The sequence below is a fragment of the Penicillium waksmanii genome (genome assembly GCF_028829765.1).
Source record: "Penicillium waksmanii strain IBT 27052 chromosome Unknown utg000009l:1.0-4314994.0:1.0-4318279.0, whole genome shotgun sequence".
NCBI classification, from domain to species: domain Eukaryota; kingdom Fungi; phylum Ascomycota; class Eurotiomycetes; order Eurotiales; family Aspergillaceae; genus Penicillium; species Penicillium waksmanii.
Window position 1 is genome coordinate 1,588,288 of NW_026643255.1, and position 20,124 is coordinate 1,608,411.

General features: G+C 50.9%; 8 protein-coding genes across 8 annotated transcripts; 4 read left to right on the plus strand and 4 right to left on the minus strand.

Moving 5' to 3' along the window:
- Positions 1–477: 477 nt before the first annotated feature.
- On the plus strand, positions 478–2,626 carry N7481_010967 (putative alpha-L-rhamnosidase B; the record flags this gene model as incomplete). Its single annotated transcript, XM_057270186.1, has 3 exons — positions 478–1,362; positions 1,412–1,683; positions 1,738–2,626. The coding sequence occupies 3 exons, from the start codon at positions 478–480 to the stop codon at positions 2,624–2,626; spliced, it is 2,046 nt and encodes a 681-aa protein (XP_057117360.1).
- Positions 2,627–3,111: 485 nt separating this feature from the next.
- Positions 3,112–4,501, plus strand: N7481_010968 (iron-containing alcohol dehydrogenase; the record flags this gene model as incomplete). The annotated part of the gene is made up of 3 exons (XM_057270187.1): positions 3,112–3,456; positions 3,535–4,041; positions 4,127–4,501. The coding sequence occupies 3 exons, from the start codon at positions 3,112–3,114 to the stop codon at positions 4,499–4,501; spliced, it is 1,227 nt and encodes a 408-aa protein (XP_057117361.1).
- Positions 4,502–4,706: 205 nt separating this feature from the next.
- N7481_010969 (uncharacterized protein) lies at positions 4,707–5,884 on the plus strand (the record flags this gene model as incomplete). Its single annotated transcript, XM_057270188.1, has 3 exons — positions 4,707–4,932; positions 5,030–5,351; positions 5,527–5,884. 3 exons carry the CDS (start codon positions 4,707–4,709, stop codon positions 5,882–5,884), a joined length of 906 nt encoding a protein of 301 aa, XP_057117362.1.
- Positions 5,885–6,218: 334 nt separating this feature from the next.
- Positions 6,219–9,954, minus strand: N7481_010970 (nuclear import receptor PSE1; the record flags this gene model as incomplete). Its single annotated transcript, XM_057270189.1, is given in 7 exon segments — positions 6,219–6,426; positions 6,496–8,284; positions 8,298–8,559; positions 8,612–9,043; positions 9,115–9,290; positions 9,365–9,587; positions 9,772–9,954. 7 exon segments carry the CDS (start codon positions 9,952–9,954, stop codon positions 6,219–6,221), a joined length of 3,273 nt encoding a protein of 1,090 aa, XP_057117363.1.
- A 923-nt stretch (positions 9,955–10,877) lies between these two features.
- Positions 10,878–13,119, minus strand: N7481_010971 (CBS and PB1 domain protein; the record flags this gene model as incomplete). Its single annotated transcript, XM_057270190.1, has 4 exons — positions 10,878–11,714; positions 11,771–11,865; positions 11,919–12,792; positions 12,901–13,119. 4 exons carry the CDS (start codon positions 13,117–13,119, stop codon positions 10,878–10,880), a joined length of 2,025 nt encoding a protein of 674 aa, XP_057117364.1.
- A 463-nt stretch (positions 13,120–13,582) lies between these two features.
- On the plus strand, positions 13,583–14,604 carry N7481_010972 (40S ribosomal protein eS26). The gene is made up of 5 exons (XM_057270191.1): positions 13,583–13,637; positions 13,698–13,734; positions 13,977–14,104; positions 14,271–14,373; positions 14,442–14,604. Exons 2-5 carry the CDS (start codon positions 13,712–13,714, stop codon positions 14,545–14,547), a joined length of 360 nt encoding a protein of 119 aa, XP_057117365.1. The 5' UTR covers positions 13,583–13,637; positions 13,698–13,711; the 3' UTR covers positions 14,548–14,604.
- A 427-nt stretch (positions 14,605–15,031) lies between these two features.
- Positions 15,032–17,708, minus strand: N7481_010973 (F-box protein; the record flags this gene model as incomplete). The annotated part of the gene is made up of 2 exons (XM_057270192.1): positions 15,032–17,454; positions 17,519–17,708. The coding sequence occupies 2 exons, from the start codon at positions 17,706–17,708 to the stop codon at positions 15,032–15,034; spliced, it is 2,613 nt and encodes an 870-aa protein (XP_057117366.1).
- An 827-nt stretch (positions 17,709–18,535) lies between these two features.
- On the minus strand, positions 18,536–19,252 carry N7481_010974 (uncharacterized protein; the record flags this gene model as incomplete). Its single annotated transcript, XM_057270193.1, has 2 exons — positions 18,536–18,559; positions 18,608–19,252. 2 exons carry the CDS (start codon positions 19,250–19,252, stop codon positions 18,536–18,538), a joined length of 669 nt encoding a protein of 222 aa, XP_057117367.1.
- Between the last annotated feature and the right edge of the window lie 872 nt (positions 19,253–20,124).

Consider the following 20,124-nt stretch of genomic DNA (forward strand, 5'->3'; position numbering starts at 1 on the left):
TCAAATACTTCGCATCGTTTCCCTCATGATCGCAACCTCGGGTGTCTTTGAACCGAATGCATTTTGGTGCTGCGGACTACGGATGAAATCGATTGCGGGGAAAGCGCCCAGAAGGTGTCGTATGTGGTTTGATTTCTGATGCTACTGGTGCATTGAAGCCACATTATTGCTTGTATGCCGATCGCTTCCCTGATCCCGGCTGATTATGCAGGAACTCATATTGCTTGACGGTGATTCTTCCACCAATGAGTGCAGGTCTTCACTATCCCTGACCAGCTTCCCCACGTTGACCAAACTCGCTTAGCTAATAAGGCTCGCTATATTCAAGACCGAATGTGAGATTGCTTGTACCGTACTTTTGTAGTTTTTTTTTCTGGACCTGAATTCTATATGTAATCCTGCACGGCGGGGTCCGTAGCCCCATTTTTAATCTTGCTCTGCATTGACGAAGACGCTAGACACCTATTAAAGAACAGCATGTCGATGATATGCTGGATCGGGCTACTGCTTAGCCTTTATTCAGTAGTTCATGTTTCCAATGCACAATCATGTTGGAGAGATGTCTCCTGTTCCGGCCCAACAGAAGGTGCATTTAGTGGAGTATGGGATAAGAACATCTATGCGCCATCATCACGAACAGTCCGACCAGCCTCGATTCTCTCTGATTTAAAAACCAATGCAATTGCAGACTCAGCTCATCCGGCGACAGCAAAACTCCACGGAAATGGGTCGCTCGTGGTTTTCGACTTCGGGAAAGAAGTAGGAGGCATCGTCCACCTGCAATACACTTCAAGTGGCAGTGGCGCTTTAGGACTTGCATTCACCGAAGGTAAAAACTGGATCGGAGAATGGTCGGACTCTTCAAATGCCCGATATCATGACGGTGCCCTCTATGCGAATTTCTCATCAGCTGGGAGCCACTCCTATGCCATGCCTGACAAGTACCTCCGTGGAGGATTCCGATACTTGACACTCTTCCTGATCACAGAAGATTCTACGACTGTGCAGCTCAAGGATGTTAGTCTTGAAATTGCGTTTCAGCCTACTTGGTCAAATCTTCGCGCGTACCAGGGATACTTTCACTGCAGTGATGAATTGTTGAACCGCATTTGGTACAGCGGGGCGTACACGCTGCAGACAAATGAGGTTCCTGTCACCACTGGTCGCATTAACAGTGGGGTCACCTCTGGCTGGTTGAACAACGGTACCCTCGGTCCTGGTGATACAATAATTGTGGATGGTGCCAAGCGTGATCGTGCGGTCTGGCCTGGTGACATGGGCATTGCGGTTCCGTCTGCTTTCGTGAGTTTGGGAGATCTTGATAGTGTCAAAAATGCGCTGCAGATTATGTATAACACTCAGGTAAGTGAGGCAATGCTGCTTTAGGAGATTTTGATTAACCGTTTAGCAGGATAAGTCAACTGGTGCATTTGACGAGTCGGGGCCACCGCTCAGTCAGAAAGGCTCGGATACGTATCATATGTGGTCGATGATTGGCACACACAATTATGTGCTGTACACAAATGATACGGCCTTTCTGGAGACGAATTGGAATGGATATCTTCTTGCTATGGATTTTATCTACGGTAAAGTGACATATCCCAGCGGTCTATTGAATGTGACCGGGATTCGGGACTGGGCTAGATGGCAACAGGGATATAACAACACAGAAGCTCAGATGATGTAGGTTGGATTCGATTGAATATCTCTTCGAAATATCGTGCTAAAAGCTTATAGCCTTTATCAAACCCTAAAGACTGGAGCCGAGCTGGCAACATGGGCCGGCGACACTACCAATCTGACCAACACGTGGAACTCAAGAGCCGAATCTCTCAAGAAAGCCATTAATGAATACTGCTGGGATGATGGATACGGTGCATTCAAGGACAACGCCACAGACACCACGCTTCACCCACAAGACGCAAACAGCATGGCCATTCTCTTTGGAGTAGTCGACTCTGACCGCGCAGCAGGTATTTCAGAAAAGTTAACCAAAAACTGGACTCCAATCGGAGCAGTAGCCCCCGAGTTGCCTGAGAATGTGGTTTCCTTTATTTCATCATTCGAGATCCAAAGCCATTTCGCCGTTCAGAACCCCACTCGTGCTTTGGATCTGATACGGCGCAGCTGGGGCTGGTACCTCAATAATCCCAATGGCACAGAGAGTACAGTTATCGAGGGCTACCTGCAAAATGGAACATTTGGATACAGAAGTAGCCGAGGATATGGTTACGACCCTTCATACGTTTCCCACGCACATGGCTGGTCGTCAGGCCCCACATCAGCGTTGACGGAGTATATTGTCGGTCTCTCGGTGACCTCACGGCTAGGCGAGACATGGACCATTGCACCGCAATTTGCAGACTTGAAATATGCCCAAGCCGGTTTTGTAACCTCACTTGGAAAGTTTCAAGCTTCTTGGAAGAAGAAGTCTGATGGGTATTCGCTGAGTTTCTCGGTTCCCAAGGGCACGACTGGGAATGTTGTTCTACCATATCCAACTCCATCTAAAAGACCGTCGATTAAGATGAACGGCGCGAAGATCCATACCGGAGTGGTTTATGGGGATTCAACTGCTACTATCACCGTGAAAAAGGGTGGCTCTCATACCTTTGTTGTTAATTAGCCCTGGACTAACCAGGCGTCCACCAAGAAGTTTTTCATCGGGAGCTGGACACTTAGCTTTTCAACCTTTTCGTCAAATGTGAATTCAAAGCTGATTCTTCACGATCTAATAAAATAGTGTATAGTAGTGGTAATTACCATGATAAAGTCTAGAACTATGATGTCTAGCGCCCTAAGAATCTCTTTCCTCCGCTACGCGGAGAAGCCATAATTTCCCATATATTGGAGAATAAAATTATAAAATAAACCGAATCTAATAATCAATTCATGCTCTATTATCATAGACAGGGCTGATAGTATGCTAGCTAGTACTAGTAGTAGATTGTCGATGTGACGAAGCATGAAGAACCCACATATCAGCCCCACATCCATCTCCCACATGGAGACTTTATACTCGCGATGATATAATGACCTCGGTCTGCTGGAAACTCATTATTGAAATTCCGATTTGTCTCTTTTGCAACTCTCACAATATCCAGAGTTATCATGTCTGAAACCGTCCGTCCTGCATTTTCCGGCCGCGAGCGCCCGCTGCTCTCATACGGCATTGCCTTCCCCGCCGCTGCCGCCCGACATGTCACCGAGACCTTCCACGCTTCACGCGTATATGTAATCTGTTCAGGCTCATTGGCTCGGAATACCGATTCTCTTGACAAATTGAAGACCGCACTGGGACCGGAGAAGGTCGTTGGGTGTCGTGTCGGGATGCAGAGCCACACGCTCTGGTCCGAGGTCCTTGAGATCACCGAAGAAGCGCGGAATGCAAAGGCTGATCTAATTCTCACACTGGGAGCGGGCAGCTTGACTGATGGAGCGAAGATTGTTGCCTTGGTATGTGTCAAATTCACATTTACATCCACACCCTCATTCTCAACCCAATCCAGTGTTTTAACGACTGGCCCAATCTAGGCCCTCGCCAATGAAGTTCGCAAACCAGACGAGCTCGAAACGCTTGCGGAAGGCCCGGATCAAAGAACAAATATCCAGAAGCCTACCATTCCCATTATTTCTGTCCCAACTTCCCTTTCTGCGGGAGAGTATTCCAACTTCGCGGGTGGGACTGAAGATGAGTCACGCCGGAAGTATAGCTTTCAACCACCCACCCGTGGACCACAACTGATCATCCTGGACCCCGAACTGGCGGGAAAAACGCCCGACTCCATCTGGATCAGTACGGGTGTACGTGCTGTAGATCATTGTGTGGAGACGCTCTGTGCCATCGTCGGGACGACAGCTGCGTCGGACGAATTGGCGGAACGCGCGCTCGGCATGTTGGTCCCTGGCCTCCTTCGCTGTCGCAAAGATCGCGCAGACCGTGATGCTCATCTTCAGTGCCAGTTGGGATCAGTGGAAGCGATGGCAGCTTGTACGGGTGGCTCTGTGGAATTGGGAGCTAGTCACGGAATTGGACATCAGGTTTGTTACACTTTATTCCATATCACCAACAAGACTACTCTATCTATCTGCGTCCGGGGAACAAAAAACTAACGAAGAATGATAGCTCGGACCTCTCGGCGTTGGTCACGGCGAAACAAGCTGTATTCTCCTCCCAGCTGTGTGTAAGTTCAATGCAAAGCACAATGCCAATCGGGATCGACAATCGCGAGTTCGCGAATTCCTCCTCAACGACCCAATCGTATCTGAGGTTCTACATGCTCGGTTGGTCGATACCGAGACAGCCGATCTGGGTGATATCCTCGATGGCGTGATCCGTGAGCTAGGTATGCCGCGGTCCCTTGCTGATGTACATGTTGGCCGTGATAAGCTGGATGCATTGGCAGCGCATAGTCTACACGATCGGTGGTGCCAGTCCAATCCGGTGCCATTGAAGGAGAAGAAACAGGTACTAGAGATTCTGGAGATGGTGGTAGTCTAGAGTATGCTACTAGTTGGTACTAGTATCAGCCTGGGTATGAAAGTCGATGGGGTCAACTCGTTCGATTGCTAAGCAGCCCCGCGCCCCACGTTGATTCCAAGCGGTTCTTTTTCTTTTGTCTGTTATCTACTGTACTAGATACTAGATCTAATTGAATCATAACCCCAAACATCAGAATCTAAAAAGTATCAGACTATTCGAGACCATGGCTGCTAAAAACATACTCCTCTTCGGCGCGACTGGCCAAATCGGCTCGTTCATCTTGGAGGCCATACTCACTACCCGCGATTCCTTCGGCCGAGTAGCCATCTTCACCTCCGCACGAACTGCCGAGACCAAATCGGCATATCTGGAAAAGCTAAAGCAGCAGAAAATCGAGATTATCATTGGAGATGTTGAAGATGAGAGTGCCATAAAGGCTGCATACAATGGTATAAGACACTCTATCATAGTAATATACTTACTATACTCCCCCCTCCCCTCCCCCCCCGCCTCAATTACATCACAATGGCTAAATGATCAATCCAGGAATCGACACCGTCATCTCAGCCCTTGGTCGAAACACCCTCGCCCAGCAGATCTCTCTCATTCGCCTCGCAGCCGCAAGTTCCGATGTGAAATGGTTCTTCCCATCCGAGTATGGCACAGATATTGCCTATGGCCCTGCCTCGGCACATGAAAAGCCCCATCAGCAAAAGTTGAAGGTTCGCGCTGTGCTTGAGCGGGAAATTTCACGCAGTGACCTCGACTACTCGTACGTCGTGACGGGTCCATTTGCAGAAATGTATCTTGCCTTCACGCCCGGGCTGGAAGAAGCCGGTGGATGGGATGCTAAGGGACGGAAGGCTGTGTTGCTTGGTGAGAAGGGGGCGGCGAGGATTAGCTTGACTACCATGAAGGAGTAAGTATCTCCCTGTTTTGTTTTGTTTTGGTTTGTTTTATTTTGCATTTACATTGGATTAAAAGACATGGGGAAATGGAAAGCATCTTGGTGTTCGGGATAAACTAAGCTAATGCAATAACAGCGTGGGAACGCTCGTTCTGTCCGCTCTTCTCAACGCTGGTCCTGAGGCTCGCAACCGAGCTCTGCGCGTGAACTCGTTCACCACTACCCCGGCTGAAATTCAGGCTGAGTTTGAGCGTCAGACGACTGGTCAGCCATGGGAGTCCGTTTCGGAAACCTCCCTTGAGCGACTGCGAGAGCTAGAGAAAGCCGCATGGGACGCTGGAAATGGAGCTGCGACGGTGCTCACTCTGCGCCGCATCTGGACTGAGGGAGGCACTTTGTATGAGCAGCGGGATAATGGGCTTATTGGGGAGCCCAAGGTAATGGGTCTGCAAGAGGTGATTGCGAATGAGATCCGCCGAGTTTCTTCACTCTAAACAGAAATTGAGATGGGAAGAAAGAGAGATAGGTGGAAAGAGCCATTGAAATGGGGCAAATGTACATAGCCATCAGCATAAGCAAGGCCCCGATATTGACTCCATCTACATCCATGGCTAGACCAGAGAGAAAGCGGCATTTAGACCTCGACAATTAGTGTACGGGAGGGGAGAAGAGAAGAAGGGGAGTAAGAAATTGGGATATGAAATTAACGAAAACATTTCAGGTCTTTTACTAGCATCGGATTCACATGGCCAAGGGGAATGATTAACAAAAGAGCAACCGGGATGGGCAAGAAACAGTGCCACGGATATAGAACAAAACCCGAAATCTCTACTGGAAGTACTTGCGAACTCGCTCCTGGTTGTCTGGGTTGACGCCTGCCAGGATCTGCTCGGCATTCAGACCAGTCGCGGCCACCAGCTGCTTGGCCGAGGCGGCAACACGGGCGGCAGTCTGTCCCTGCAGAGTCGCCGCGTCAAGAGCTTGCACGATAAATCCGAACACACGGTCAGCCTTGCTGATGACGGCGGGGTTTTGTCTGGGAACAAAAAGTTAGCAGGTGGCCTTTGAAAGGTAGTAGGATAGTCAAGAGGTAGGTAAAACATACTGGTCAATCAGCTGGGCAATGAAGGAATAGGCGTAAGGAGCAGCCTCCTCATCGTAGATAATGGGCAGCGTTTCGATCCAGGTGACGACGATGTCCTGAGCACCCTGCACCTTGGAGGCGTTGTAGTGCAGGATCTTCGCGATACTGGCGGAAGCATTCTCGGTAGCGAAAACGTGTTCTTCAGTACGGGAGTGCGGGTGCTGGGTAACCTGGAAGAGGCTGGGAATGCTGGCGGCAACAAAATCGCTCCAGGGCGCACCACCCTTCTGGGCGGCAACACCGACACCATAGGCGGCAGCTTGGCGGTTGGCGGCGTTTTCATCGGTGAGACCAGAGGCCAAGGGCTGCATAATGTGGTCCTTGTAGTTCCAAGATTCCGCGGAGCAGAACTCGAGAACATCATCCATGATACAGAGGGCCCATTGGCGCTGCGTGGGATCTTGGCTGGTGATAAAGTTGTCGTAGAACTGGATCAGTTGCTCCCAGGCAGGTAGGAATGTATTGCCCTGGTTCTTGAAGATGGTGTGGAAGGCCTTGTTCATATCGCTGAGCAGGTTCTGGTCATCCTCAATGGCGAATTCGTAATCAAGGTTTTCCTCATCACCCTCCTCGAGCTCGGCCTGCTCCTCCAGCCGTTGCTTCACGCGCATCTGGTAGTCCTCGAGAGTAGACTTGGCGGACTCGATGAAGGCCAGCATGTGCTGAGAGGTGAGGCTGTTGCGACCAACAACCTCGACGGACTCGTAGAAGCATTGGTACATCTCGGCAAGGGTGTCGACGGTGGGCTCAGCGCTGAGCACCTCAATGATCTTCTCGGCAACCTTGCTCCACATCTCAGCAAATCCGGGGGCCTGGTCGCCGTGCGCCTTCTTGAAGGAGTTAAGCAGCTGGGGAATGAGCTTAGCGGCCGAAACACGGACGGGGTCGTGGAAGAAGAAGGCAAGACCGGGCACGGCAATTTTCTCCATGGTCTCGAGAACGTAAGGCTCGAAAGCCTCCTCCAAAATCTGGGCGTAGATGGTGATCAACTCGATAGCGGTGTTCTTGTCCTCCAGAGCGCTGGTCTTAATACCAATAATCTTGCCCTTGAGAGGAACCAGCTCCCAACCCTCATCTTGCTCAACTTGCTCGATCTGATCCTCGTCATCAAGGAGTTGGATGTCGGCCTTAGCGGCAGCCACAGTCAGTAGAGGAGGCATGACGCCGGGCAGATAGGGGACAAAGTCGCGGCCAAGGACACGGCACATGCGGCCCCAGCAGTGAAGGAGATACTGGGATTGAGGATCATCGGCATCGGTAATGTTCTGTTGGATGTTGCCCAAAATGTTGACCAGGTTCAGAGCGTCCTGGCCCATCTTCTCCTTGCCAACGGCCAGAGCAATCAGAGTAGCACACTCCATGGCCTTGGCACGCAGAAGGCGGTACTCCTTACCCTGCTCCTCCTTCAGGACGTTCGTCAGCAGCGGCATGAGGTTGTTGTAGTACTGGCCGAAGGCGGTCTCAGCGGAGTCGGCGATGGTAGCGATGGTGGAAAGAGCCTGCTCTTGGAGGTAGCGCTTAGGGCTCTGCAGAAGCTCCAAAAGACGACCGAGAAGATCTCCTAGGTAGGGCTCGAGGATGCTGCGCTCAGCCTCCTCGCAGAAGTTGACCAGAGCAGCGGCAGCGTGAGACTGCACGCGGGGCTCGGTGTTGCCCAGCACAGGGATAATGTTGTTCAGGACAATACCGTGGTACTTCTCTTGCATGGTACCGGCGAAATCAGTGCTCATCTGACCGAGAGCATTGCAGCCTGCATATCGCACGGGGGTGGGGGTCGCGCAGGGCGGGGACGACGAGGGCGAGGACTTGGTCGAGCTCGCCGACCATCAGGTCGCGGCAGCCCTCGGAGATAGCAGAGATGGCCATCAAAGCAGCGTGACGATCGCGCCAGGCGGTGGAAGACATCATGCGGGGAATCCAGGAGAATGCGGGCTGGAGAATAGCTTCGCCGCCGAGCTTGTTAGCCAGGCGGTCCATGCATTGCTCACCAGCAATGTGGTTGAGATCGCTCTCCTCGGGCTCGAGCTGAGGGTTGTTAGAAAATCGTCAAAAGGTTTAGAGCAATATGGTAACTTACATCCTCGGACGCGTTCCACTCCTCGGCATCATCATCATCAGCACCGACATCAGTCATCAAGCTCAAGCACTGGGTGACCATCTCCTGAGCAAAGTTCGTCTCCTTCTTGCACATGTTTGGAGAGTAGTCGGCAAAGGTGGCCATCAATTCCAGGGCATTCTGGCGAACTTGGTCGCTCAACTCCTTATCAGCAATAACACTAATGCTGAACTTGACAAGGTCGCTGAACGAAGCCTTGAACATTTTAGGGTTAATCTCTGCCAGCTCGATCAGAGCAAGGAGAGCGGAGGACAGCTCCTCGCTCTCGCTGGATTCCTTGAGGGGAGGGAGGATGTGAAGAAGGGCGGGAGTGAGGCCGAAGAATTTGCTCTGGGACTTTTTGCTGATCGAACGGAACATTGCGGCGAAGGCTTCCATGGCAGCAATTCGGACCTAGGACAGTATTAGCGATCAAAATGTCCCGCTCGAGAAAAGCAGCCCATTTACACTGCGATCGAACCTACAGAGATATTCTCGTCTTCGAAGCCCTTGGTGAACACACCAACCACGGCGTCTTCATGCTGCCTCTCAATGATACCAGGGGTGGTGGTAAAGATTCTGAAAGCAGTCTCTCGCAGACCAGCCTCGGGAGACTGGCTGGCCTGGAAAAGGACACCGAGAAGTTCGGGCCATTGATCACCTGCAACGAGAAGATTGAGCGTGTTAGAGCCGACATTAGATCCCACGTTGTATCAAGGGTGATGATCCGCATACCATTGTCGGTGTATTGCCGGGCTACCTCGGCGACGGCATCGCCAACTTTCTTGCGCACATCGAGAACGGATTCGGTGGTGAGGCAGGTGACTAGCTTTTCGCGGATGGCGACTCGTTGTTCGTTGGGAAGGCTCAAGAAGACCTCCTTAGCCTCGCCAGTGGCGGGGTCCTTGCGGGTCTTGGTTGCGATTCTTCGGAAAAGCACAGAGGAGAAAGCACGGGTCTGTTTTGAAGGAGATATGGTCTTAGTGATACTATTCCGTCTGCTCAGTGTCATGGAGGAGGTGAGAGTCTCGCATCGCCCTTGTTCTTATTTTTTCCACAGTTGGGCGGTTTTCTCCTGTGGTCGTTGGCCGGACCACCACCACCTCCTCCCTTAGGTTGAGGGTGAGTGGGAGGGAACTCACTAATGTGTCTTCAGCTCCACCAATCTGCTCAGCTAGGCCCATCAGTAGGACATCCGGCTTATTCTGAACCCATTCATTGTTCAACTGGTCTTCCGCCTGCGATCGAACAGCGTTGTCGGGTGTGCTCAAAGCGCGCAGCAGCTGGGACAGCGCGGTGTGGACCTCGGGAGGAAGGAGGGACATGGTGGGTGTGTCTGTTCCCAAGATCCAACAGACAAAATCAACCCAGATCAAGAGCTCTTGACAAGGGAGTGTATGGTGGGGGTGAAGAGGGGTGGAAGAAGAGAGGAGTTTTGTTTTTGGTGGGGCGGGCAGGGAGGAAAAAAAAGATTGATGATTAGGGGGAATTGATATGCGATAGCGCCGGGACCACTGCGATCTGGTCAGCCTGGGGAAGAATCAAGCAGTGCTGGGGAAATGGGAGGTGGTAAATGAATAATTCACTCAGGTAGATGTAAAAGAGAATTTATTGAAGGTTATGTTTCAGTCTCCAGGGCTTTCATTCACTCTGAATTGGGCTTGGTGATCATCTTGCCCCCCCCCCCCGGTGCACAATCCACAGTTCATACCCCAGCATCAAACTAGACCTGAAACAGATTAATTCGTTTTAGCCCACGGGTATTATAAGAACTTGAATACTTCAAGTTGAAACTGATTTTTTCACATGGCTACTACTAGTAGTACCTCACCATCAGCCATTTCAAGTTCACGCCCAATCTTGGAAGCATACTACTACTACTAATCACCATTGGTCCGGTTATATATGTATAACCGACGATCACCAGCTAGTAATTACTAGTACTACTAGTAGTACTCGTACCTACCTCAGCATATGCAACGGACATTCTGAACCACATTCTCCAGCACTCTAGATAGTAAGTATTTGCATTGAAGGCTAAACTAAGGCCGCGACTGATCATTACTTGAACAGCGGTATCTGAAGGCGACACAGAATATCAATATTAGAAGGGGGGTATGCACTCTCAAAGATGACAGGAACCAAGGTCGAGTTGGGAGGATCCATTGACGGGGAAAGAAACCAAAGAGGGGCTAGAAGAACAATGTGACCGAAGAGAGATGATGATGATGATTTCTAAAGGGGGAATTTAGCGACCGCTGGGCCGGCTGAGGATGAAGACACCAGCAATGACTGCGGCCAGAGTGACAATAGCTCCGGGTAGAAGCAGATCATTCGGAACACCCGCGATGAGTTGCTCCTCAGAATGCTGGTTTTGCGAGGAGAAGGATTGCTGTGGGCGGTGCTTGGTGACAGGCTCCTCAACCGGAGACTCCTCGGGGACAGGGCTGCTCTGTTCCACCACAGGGGTTGCAGGCTTGGCAGGCTGCGGGTCCAAAGTGGCAGGGATAGGGGGCTGGGTTGGGTCATGGACAAACAGATCAACCTTGTCGCGGCGCGTGTGGCGTGAAAGGTTGATGGCATCGAGCATATCCTGATCCGTGGTGATTGAAACGGTGTCGCCTTCATTGTCCATATAGCTGAGAGCATAACCGGTGTTGCTGAGACGTCCTTCCTCAACCGCAGCCTCACCACCAACAGCCTCAAGCTCAGAGCCAAGCTTTGCGGTCACCTGTGCTACGAGATCAGAGATACCAGCCGTGGCGAGCACGTTCACACGGTGCACCCGTCCACTGGGCGCCTTGAACTTGAATGGGAATGGGGCATCCTCCGCGGGCTGCTGCTGGTGTTGGTGAGAAGCAACCTCGGAATGCTCTTCGCCGCCATGGTGAGAGGCGGATTCGTTCGGGAGAACACTGTTGTCGTAGCCTGACCTGGTCAGGTCGGGGCTCATGACGGAGCGGTGTGGCGTATGGGGCTGGTGACTGGCACTGCCAGAGACCATCGAATCAGACTCGTGGTCCATTGAAAGCCAGAATTTGTTCCACGCGGGTCCTTCGTCATCCTGGGATCCCATGGTGTTGATCTAGCACTTGCGTTAGTTACAGATATTCTAGCCGGCCTTCTAGTAGGGAGTGGTACCTGTTCGAGAGTGGCATAGGTGAGCTTCAACACATCAACCATGCCAACAATCTCGCCGCCCTCGTTCATCACAGGCAAGTTGAGGTAGTGGCCGTCTATTTACATGTTAGTATCTTGCAAGGTACGGTTGTCAATGGGCGAAACTAACCGTGCATCTTACGGAGAGCAGCTTGAATGCTCATATCGGACGGGGCGAAATCGGGGTGAGGTGTCATGACGCGGACAACGCTGCAGTTGGAGGGGTCAAGGCCAGGGGCAATAACACGCAGGACAATGTCCTTGCTGGTGAAGATACCGGTGATGGAGCCCTGGTCCTGGACAAGCAAAGCAGTGGTGTGGTGCTCCTTCATCAATGCAGCAGCATCCTTGACCGAAGTTCGGACGGACACAGTGACCGGGGGCATACCATCAAGGACGGTTTCAAGAGTTGGGCCGGACATCTTGGATCGCAGGGCCTCCACATACTGGATAACCTGCTGGGGCTGGCTCGAACCCAGCTCAGTCTGAACACCCTCCAATGCGTCATAAAGCTTCCGCGAGGAGCTGTAAGCGCGCTCCAACTTCTCCATCGCATCGTAGAAGCACTTGGTGATATCCAACACACCGGAAATATCCTGGTTCTCGTCCATGACCGGCAAATGTCTGAAACCCTTCCGCACCATCAGATCGAGGGCGTCAGTAGCGCTAGTGTCCGTTCGGGCGCACAATGGGTTCTTGGTCATGATTTCGGCGACAGAAACCTCGCGTGCCTTCAATCCCATTCCGATCACACGGAAGGCAAGATCCTTTGCAGTGAAGATACCAGCAATGCGCTCATCATCGTCGGTAACCAAAACACAGTCCTCGCGCTTGGCAGCCATCATTTGGGCAGCCTCGGCGATGCTGAGGGAGGGCTTGATCTGGAGGGCCTGGCTTGGCTTCAGGGCCAGCACGGTGCCGGGAGGGGCCTTGCGGGAGTTGCGAGCTTTGGCCGGATTGTGCCTCTTTTTGTTGAGGTCGGCCTCCATCTTGCGGCGGATAGCCTGCGAAAACCCAGTGAGTTAGTCGGCAATCTAAGAAAAAAAAGATGGAGTTGGGTAGATGGGCGAGGCATGTTGAAGCATGTCGATCCTATATCATCCATCACGCACCTCATCACGCTTCGACTGAGTCTGTCGTTGTCTGGTGCTGGCGGCGCTCATGGTGCCGCTTCCGACGTCGCTAGCCGGGGTGTTGGGAGTGGCAACGGATTCGGGACGGTCTGAACGAGGACGAGGGATATGTGAACCACCTGAGTTGTCGAAGTCGGGCAGCCTTCCTCTCCCGATAGTTTTATTGGGCGTTCCCCTAAAAGTACCTGTATGCGACATAATAATGCCAGGAGGGGAAGGACACAACAAAGAAGGGCGGAGGGGGGGAAGAGAGGGAGAGAGAGGGGTGAAGCAAACAAACGACAAGAGCTGGTATGAGGAAAAAAGCAAGGGAGTTCGTCCAGCCGGAAAGAAAAAAGGGTAGTCGTCGGACGATCCTCGACCAGGGGGGGGTTCGGTAGATGCACGGGCGTAAACATTCGCGCTGTCCCGGGCGCTAGTCCCTTTTTGGGAGGGGTCTTCTCGTGACTTGTCCACGTGATGGGCTCACCGCTTGATGGGCAGGCAGTAAGGCAGAAAGGCGGTCAGACAGAAATATCTGATGACATCAGACGGGGTGACCCACTAAGGCCACTAAGGCAACAAGGCTACAAGGCCACAAGGCGGTAAGGCAGTGAACTTTGTCCGTGGGTCTCGCTTAAGGGCTTAGGGCTTCCCACAACACAATCAACTCCCATCCATTCCGGAAGAGTCACTGAGTGAGCGAGCTTCGACAACCCACCTCCGACAAATCAACCGTACGCTACCTCCCCCCCTTTACATTTCCGTCGAAGGATCCAACATCTGACCCTCCACAGAGAAATCCGTCAAAATGGTCAAGAAGCGGGCGAACAAGTAAGACCTATCCCTCCCAATGAATTCGCGATCTCAGTCTCCCATTCGACATCTCCGCAATGACGCCGACCCAATTCGATGAAACATTCGCCTATTACACTCCAAATCGAACACATATCAACAGAACACGACACAAAAACGCGCATTGCCGGACGACGGAGAATGGGGAAACTGGGGACACATCGCACAACTCGAACATGAACATAAACCCAAGGGAACACGATGACTGATTGATTCTTTAGCGGTCGTAACAAGAACGGCCGCGGCCACGTTAACCCCGTGCGTTGCTCCAACTGCGCTCGCTGCGTCCCCAAGGACAAGGCCATCAAGCGTTTCACCATCCGCAACATGGTCGAGTCCGCCGCCATCCGTATGTGACCCTCACAACATTCCATCCACGCACTATCTATCACCAGCCGGGAGACTTCGAAGCCATATACGACTTGACTTAACTTTGGAGGCTCCCGCTGGCCCTGCTTACGAAAATACGCGAAAAAAGAAACAAACCCCCGTCTAACGAATTGTCCAATCTATAGGTGATATCTCCGAGGCCTCCGTCTTCGCCGAGTACTCCGTCCCCAAGATGTACCTCAAGCTGCAGTACTGCGTCTCCTGCGCTATTCACGGCAAGATCGTTCGGTACGCAATCCTTTGCTCGCAACCCCAAATCGCCCGAACCGTTCCAAATCTAACTAATTGCTCTACAGTGTCCGTTCCCGCGAAGGCCGCCGCAACCGTGCTCCCCCTCCCCGCATCCGCTACAACAAGGACGGCAAGAAGCTGCAACCCACCCAGGCCGCTAAGGCTCTGTAAAGGAGAGGAACGTGATACAACGAACAAAATAAAATGGAACTAGTCTGAAATGAAATCACTTCTTTTATTTTGTTTCCTTTCCCGTGCTCTTGACCGACGGATCGCAGTGGTGTTTCCTCGGGCGATATCTGTGATGGACGTTTCCCGTCAAAATGCCACTGCGCAAGACCAAGAAAAATGGACAAAAATGGATGGGCACGAGTTGATCAAACAAATGGGCGGATGAGGATGCGAAAGGTGATCCTTCTGGGTTCTTCTTTTGAGGAAACGTTCCATTCGTACCTGTCTTTGTGTCTTTTGACGAATTGAGCCAAATGACGATGGCTTCTGCATGATTGGAGGGAAGGACGAGTCCGTATATTGGGCTAGAAAATACCAAAAAATCACCCTTTATTTTATGGTTACAACTAGTATTTATCTCGTAGTTTCTATCTGTCTGATATTGCTGTTGCTCGACATGCGATTTGGATCTTCTATTTACCCGTCATGGGTATAGATATCCCTTCTCAAAATAGTTGCCATACATATCCACCGTCCCAGTGCGACCCTTTGGCGTTGGGTTCCGTACCACCTTGACTTCGCCCTTCCAATGACCCTCAACGAAATGCGCCATGGAGATCTGAGGTGCAGACACAGGCAGAAAACTGGATATACCACTGCCCATCGTGCTCCGTCGTCCTCTCTCCCGCCGCACCATTTGCTCATATTCCGCTTTCTTTGTTCGGCGGAAAGCAGCAAGTTCGGCAACCACGTCAACGTTCTGAATTAGTTCGCCCTCTGGGCTTCCCTCGCGGCCCGAGGGGCTAGGAGTCCGCCCCGGAACAGAGGCCATACCCTGCCGCGAGACACCACGAGGCAAGGGAGATTCCTTGCCGGAGTAAGTGGAGTCATCATCCGAATGCATGAGTGAGACCTTCTCATTCAGAACGGCCATGGGGAAGTATTTGCCCGGGTCATTTTCGGGAATACCGCACTCCTCTTCGCCAAAGAAACTAAAGTCTTCTGTTGCTGCTTCCCAGAGATTCTCCGAGTCACGATCGCCGGTGCTCGAGTTAGATATACCGTTATGTTGACTGGCGGGCTTCCAAGTGGTAAGTCGAGTGCATATGTCGGTAGGTGTAATCTCAAGGATGATTCGTCGTAGGCCGAACAAAGAGCGAGATCGTTGTTGCTCGGCTTGTAGTCGGGCTTTGCCTGGTGGAAGCGAGTAGTCCGAGCCCGCCTGTAGTGTCGCAAGTAGCGCTTCATTGGAACAAGCCGTGATAAACCGTTTGAGGGTGTATAGTACTGGGGAGTTGGGTGGGATATGTGACGGGACATCTGTCAAGACCAGGGTCTCCAGGTGTGGAATGTGAGACGGATGAAGGTATGGGAATCGACTTTCCTTCCCACCTCGAAGGGGGATCGATTGATTTCGCGGACGCTTGGAAAGTAGTTCTTGTATACTTTGGGCGCGAGGATCATCTCCTGATATCGGGGAGCTGCACTGCGCTATAGGACCTAAAGAGTCGGGATTCATTGAGTCACCATAAGCACTGATTGATATTGACGACATCGTGTTCTCCCGTCGGATGCCCCATCCATTTGAGCCCAAGGACACGCTGTGGCTCAAGCTCGCAGAGTCGTTGTTAGCCACTTCATGTCGGTTTGATGAGATGACTTCCGGGGCGAAAGCAGAGCCCCGTCTGACTGATGGCATAGCCTCGTCTTCGTAAGATGCCGAATGACGGGGTCGAGCTAGAGTGATGGTTTCTTTAGAGCTTGAAGCATCAAATGTTGAGGTGTCCGCCAATTCGAAAACGGGCAGTTCGTCTCCAGCCATTTCATGAACTTCTTGGCTGGCGTCCAATTCGACTTCACGACTGACATCATCAGATGGAAGCTCTGGTAGAAATTCAGCTGTTGATGCAGCATCCTTTGCTGGTGGCTCTGCGGTAAGAACAGCATGATTCACTCGGAAGTACGTCAAATTTACCCCAGCCAAGTTACCTAAAAGAGGGACAAGCTTTTCCGCTCCTGGATACCTCCCAGCCTTTTGTGATAGAGTCTTCGTGTGTATGAGATCAGCTGTATGCACAGTTCCAGCGTCGAGAGCATGGAGCCGGGAGCTAGCTAGAAGGCTAGCTACGCCTTCAACGGTGATTTGATTGTTTGCGATATAAAGGTGCGTGACACCGGTATGCGGAAGGTCCTCAATCCAAGGATTGTTTGAGATCGGCTGAGCCAAGAACTTGATGATCTGCTCATCCAACAGCGGGGATTTCAAGAAGTCGGATTCACCCATTCTTATGAATTGAGAGAATGGGTCGGGGGAGGTACCAGTCCGCCTCGAAGGTTGCTGTATTGACTGACCAGGAGGATGAAAAGAAGCTTGTAGCAGAGAGCGGACAGACATATCAGTGAGTAAATTATTCCTCAAGTCGAGAAAACGAACGCGAGTCCCGATTGCGTTGGCAAGGAATTCAGCGTCGTTATCCTTCAGGCCTATACCGCGCAACTTGAGTACTTGTAGATGTTCTAGCTGTGAGATTGAAGATAATACACTGCGATCTCTTGATGATTTTGTGTATGAGAGATCCAGGTAAGTCAATAGAGGAAACCGCACAATTGTTTCCGCTAGGCCCGAAGACGTAGTGTTTGGCTCATGGTCTGCAAGCAGAAGACGAACGTTATATTGGATATATTGGTGGCTCTTGAGTGCAACCATGGCATTGTGGTCGAAGAAAGGTAACTTCGATACCATCAAGCACTGCAAGCAAGGTAAGTACTCTAGAATGTCGCGCAGCCATCCTGGTCGTGGGCCACCATAGATCTCCGATAGCGCAGGCGGAAGGTGAAGCGTATGTGTCAAAGCTCGCACTTCTGGTCTGGCATATTTGAGAGTTCTTCTGAACCGCGTAAGGGCCACTGTTCGCATGCGTCAGTCTTTGGGCCATTCCTACTAGTAATGTAGACGGCCGCGGGAATCTACCATAAACAGCATCATTGTCCGTGCCGAAATGAGAGGCAGGATCGCCCCACAGAAAAGGCACAAAGAGATCGTGCCATCGATGGCTAACTAGTGAAGCAGCGCATAGATCGCTGGATGGTATGTAGTGGGCAATTATCACCCATGCATCTCGGTCTGTCGCCGACTCGTATGACGGGGGAATCGGATTCATTGTCAGGTGGGTGGGGCCATATATTGTGGGAGGATGACCTGCATCATTTATGTATCTCGATTCCTGGACCAGTCACTTCCTTGCTGCCAGTGTTGACGTTGAAGAGGATCTGGTCAGTTGCCCGACTTCGACTCAGCCACGTTGCGCCCCGCACCCGCACTTCCCCCGTCGGGCCTGGCTTTGGCCCCATCCGTCATCCATGATGTACCACAGCAACATCCTATCTATCGCCACTAAAGAGTTTATTAGCAAATCTTACTCTCCAGACTTCTATGCTTCTTTTAGTAATTTTAAATATGGTTCAAGGTGTAGTTGAGAGTGTACCTATGGTAGTCACCAGCCATGCTGGTTTTCAGGCCTATATCTGTCTGCTTTTATGTGTGAGTCTGACTTTGGGATGAAAGCAGACGCAAACAAAGTTTGTACACACAAAATTATTGAGGACTTCTCATCATTCTCGCTTTGAATCCACCGTATCGTTTGCCATAGTTATTTCCGAAGCTATTAAACACATTCTCCTCACTATGGTGACCATGGCACCCTCCGCCAAGCGACAAGCCAATGATGATATTGAACGTTCGTCTATAGTCAAGACTCGGAGGGGGGGCTGGTAATAATGCTGAGGGCTCAGGCAGTAAGGGCATAAAAAAGCACTGGATGACATGTTCGAAATGTCAGGGGTGGCGCAAACCCTGATATGTGGCCTGGCCCTACATTGGTACCTATACGTAAGGCGTCTAATTGAATATCCGTCACTGTAGCCAAAATAGAAGCTAGCACCAGTAGTAAATTTAGCTTATAGATAAATTAATGCTCATACAGGGATTTCAAGATTGACGCTCAACATGCCACTGGACTCATTAGCCTCCACTGACGTAGAGAAAGGAAAAAGGACTTACCATCTTGAACGGAGCGTTCCAGCCAAATAGTAAAGGTATGGCTTCTTTAAAGGCTTCAGTTTTGATCGAGGCCTCAAAACTGTCCATGCTATTCCATCCTCTCATGACAAAAAAACACGTTGCGGATCCTCCATCGACATCCTCATGGGGCTGCTCCTCTTCCAGCCAACCATATACCAAGCCCTGGTCTCCCGTCGTAGCCGGACTGTATATCTCATCAAACCTTATAAAGTCGTCTTCAATCTTCTTTTGAAGTTCTGCATTGAAGCTCGAAGTTGGAAAATAAGATAGGACGAACTCCACTGCGTTCGCCGTAGCAAATCCAGTTGGTCCGAACACAGAATGATCAAGGTTGACACGGAAAATTCTGAAGGGTGCATCGTAAAAACCAGCAATAGTTTCCGAAACAGAAACAGGTCCCAGAACACGCTCACTGGTGGTAAACTTTGAATTGTCGCGGTGCTCGAATGTGATTTGAATAGCGTTCTTGTCTTGATGGTGGGTGCCAAGAACGAAATCGACGGAAGGGTTCACCTGTTCAATGGCTCGGACCAGCTTCTGGATCTTCTCATTGGGACTTGAAAGCGATGCATCCTCACGGAGAATCGAATTCGCATCAAGCTGTATGATCTCAAGGAGCGGCATCTTTTGAAAAGTTGTTCTTCAAAGTGAAGATTGGCTAGAATAATGATCTAGCCGGTTGTTGGTATTTGACAGTACATTTTTGAGCGATCTAGAGATATCTTAAATAATAAAAAAAGAGACATGGAAGCACGAAAAAGAAACAAGAGCTATTTCTCATCTCGAAGAACGATTTCACAGTTCGGCCCCTCTTGAGTCCGAGACCACCCTGTCGGCAAGATCCGTTACCAATCCGGGTTTTGTCAAAAGCGTCAAAACCCGAACCACTTCCAAGTCCTAAACATCGAATTTACCTTGATGTAATCGGCAATTTGTGAAAATTGAAATGTTTTATTTTGATACGAAGCTCGATTACTGTTCAAAACGATACGCCGAGTGGTATTAGTGACTATTTCACGTTTATGCCTGGCGAGCTTTTCCCGTGGCTTTGACTTCCTCCAAAAGTTTAGAATATAAAGAAGGATCTATTACTTGACACAGCCCGCCAGGAGTGAAGTCATCACTAGGCATTCTCTCCCCCCAAAAAAGACCTTGGCGCCTGCCTTTCAAGCTGATATCTGCCTCTTTGCGCAAAAGGAAGCGGATCTTTTGCATTGAATTCGGACACGGCCTTATAAATGCACAGGCGATACTATAATGCAATGGGGTCCAGCCCCATTTATATTGTTTGTTAATTTCGGCTGAGCACCCAATATTCCAAGATATTCCAGGACTTTCACGTCGTCGACAACTTCGGCAGAGACATGAAGTGGTGATTTCCCGTCATTCATGATTCTGCTCATATCGACACCGTTTTTTGTAAGGAACTCGAGAGCGTGTAAAGTATGGCCTCTGGTTCTCAAAGCGGTAAGAGCCGCAGACCATCCGAACCGGTC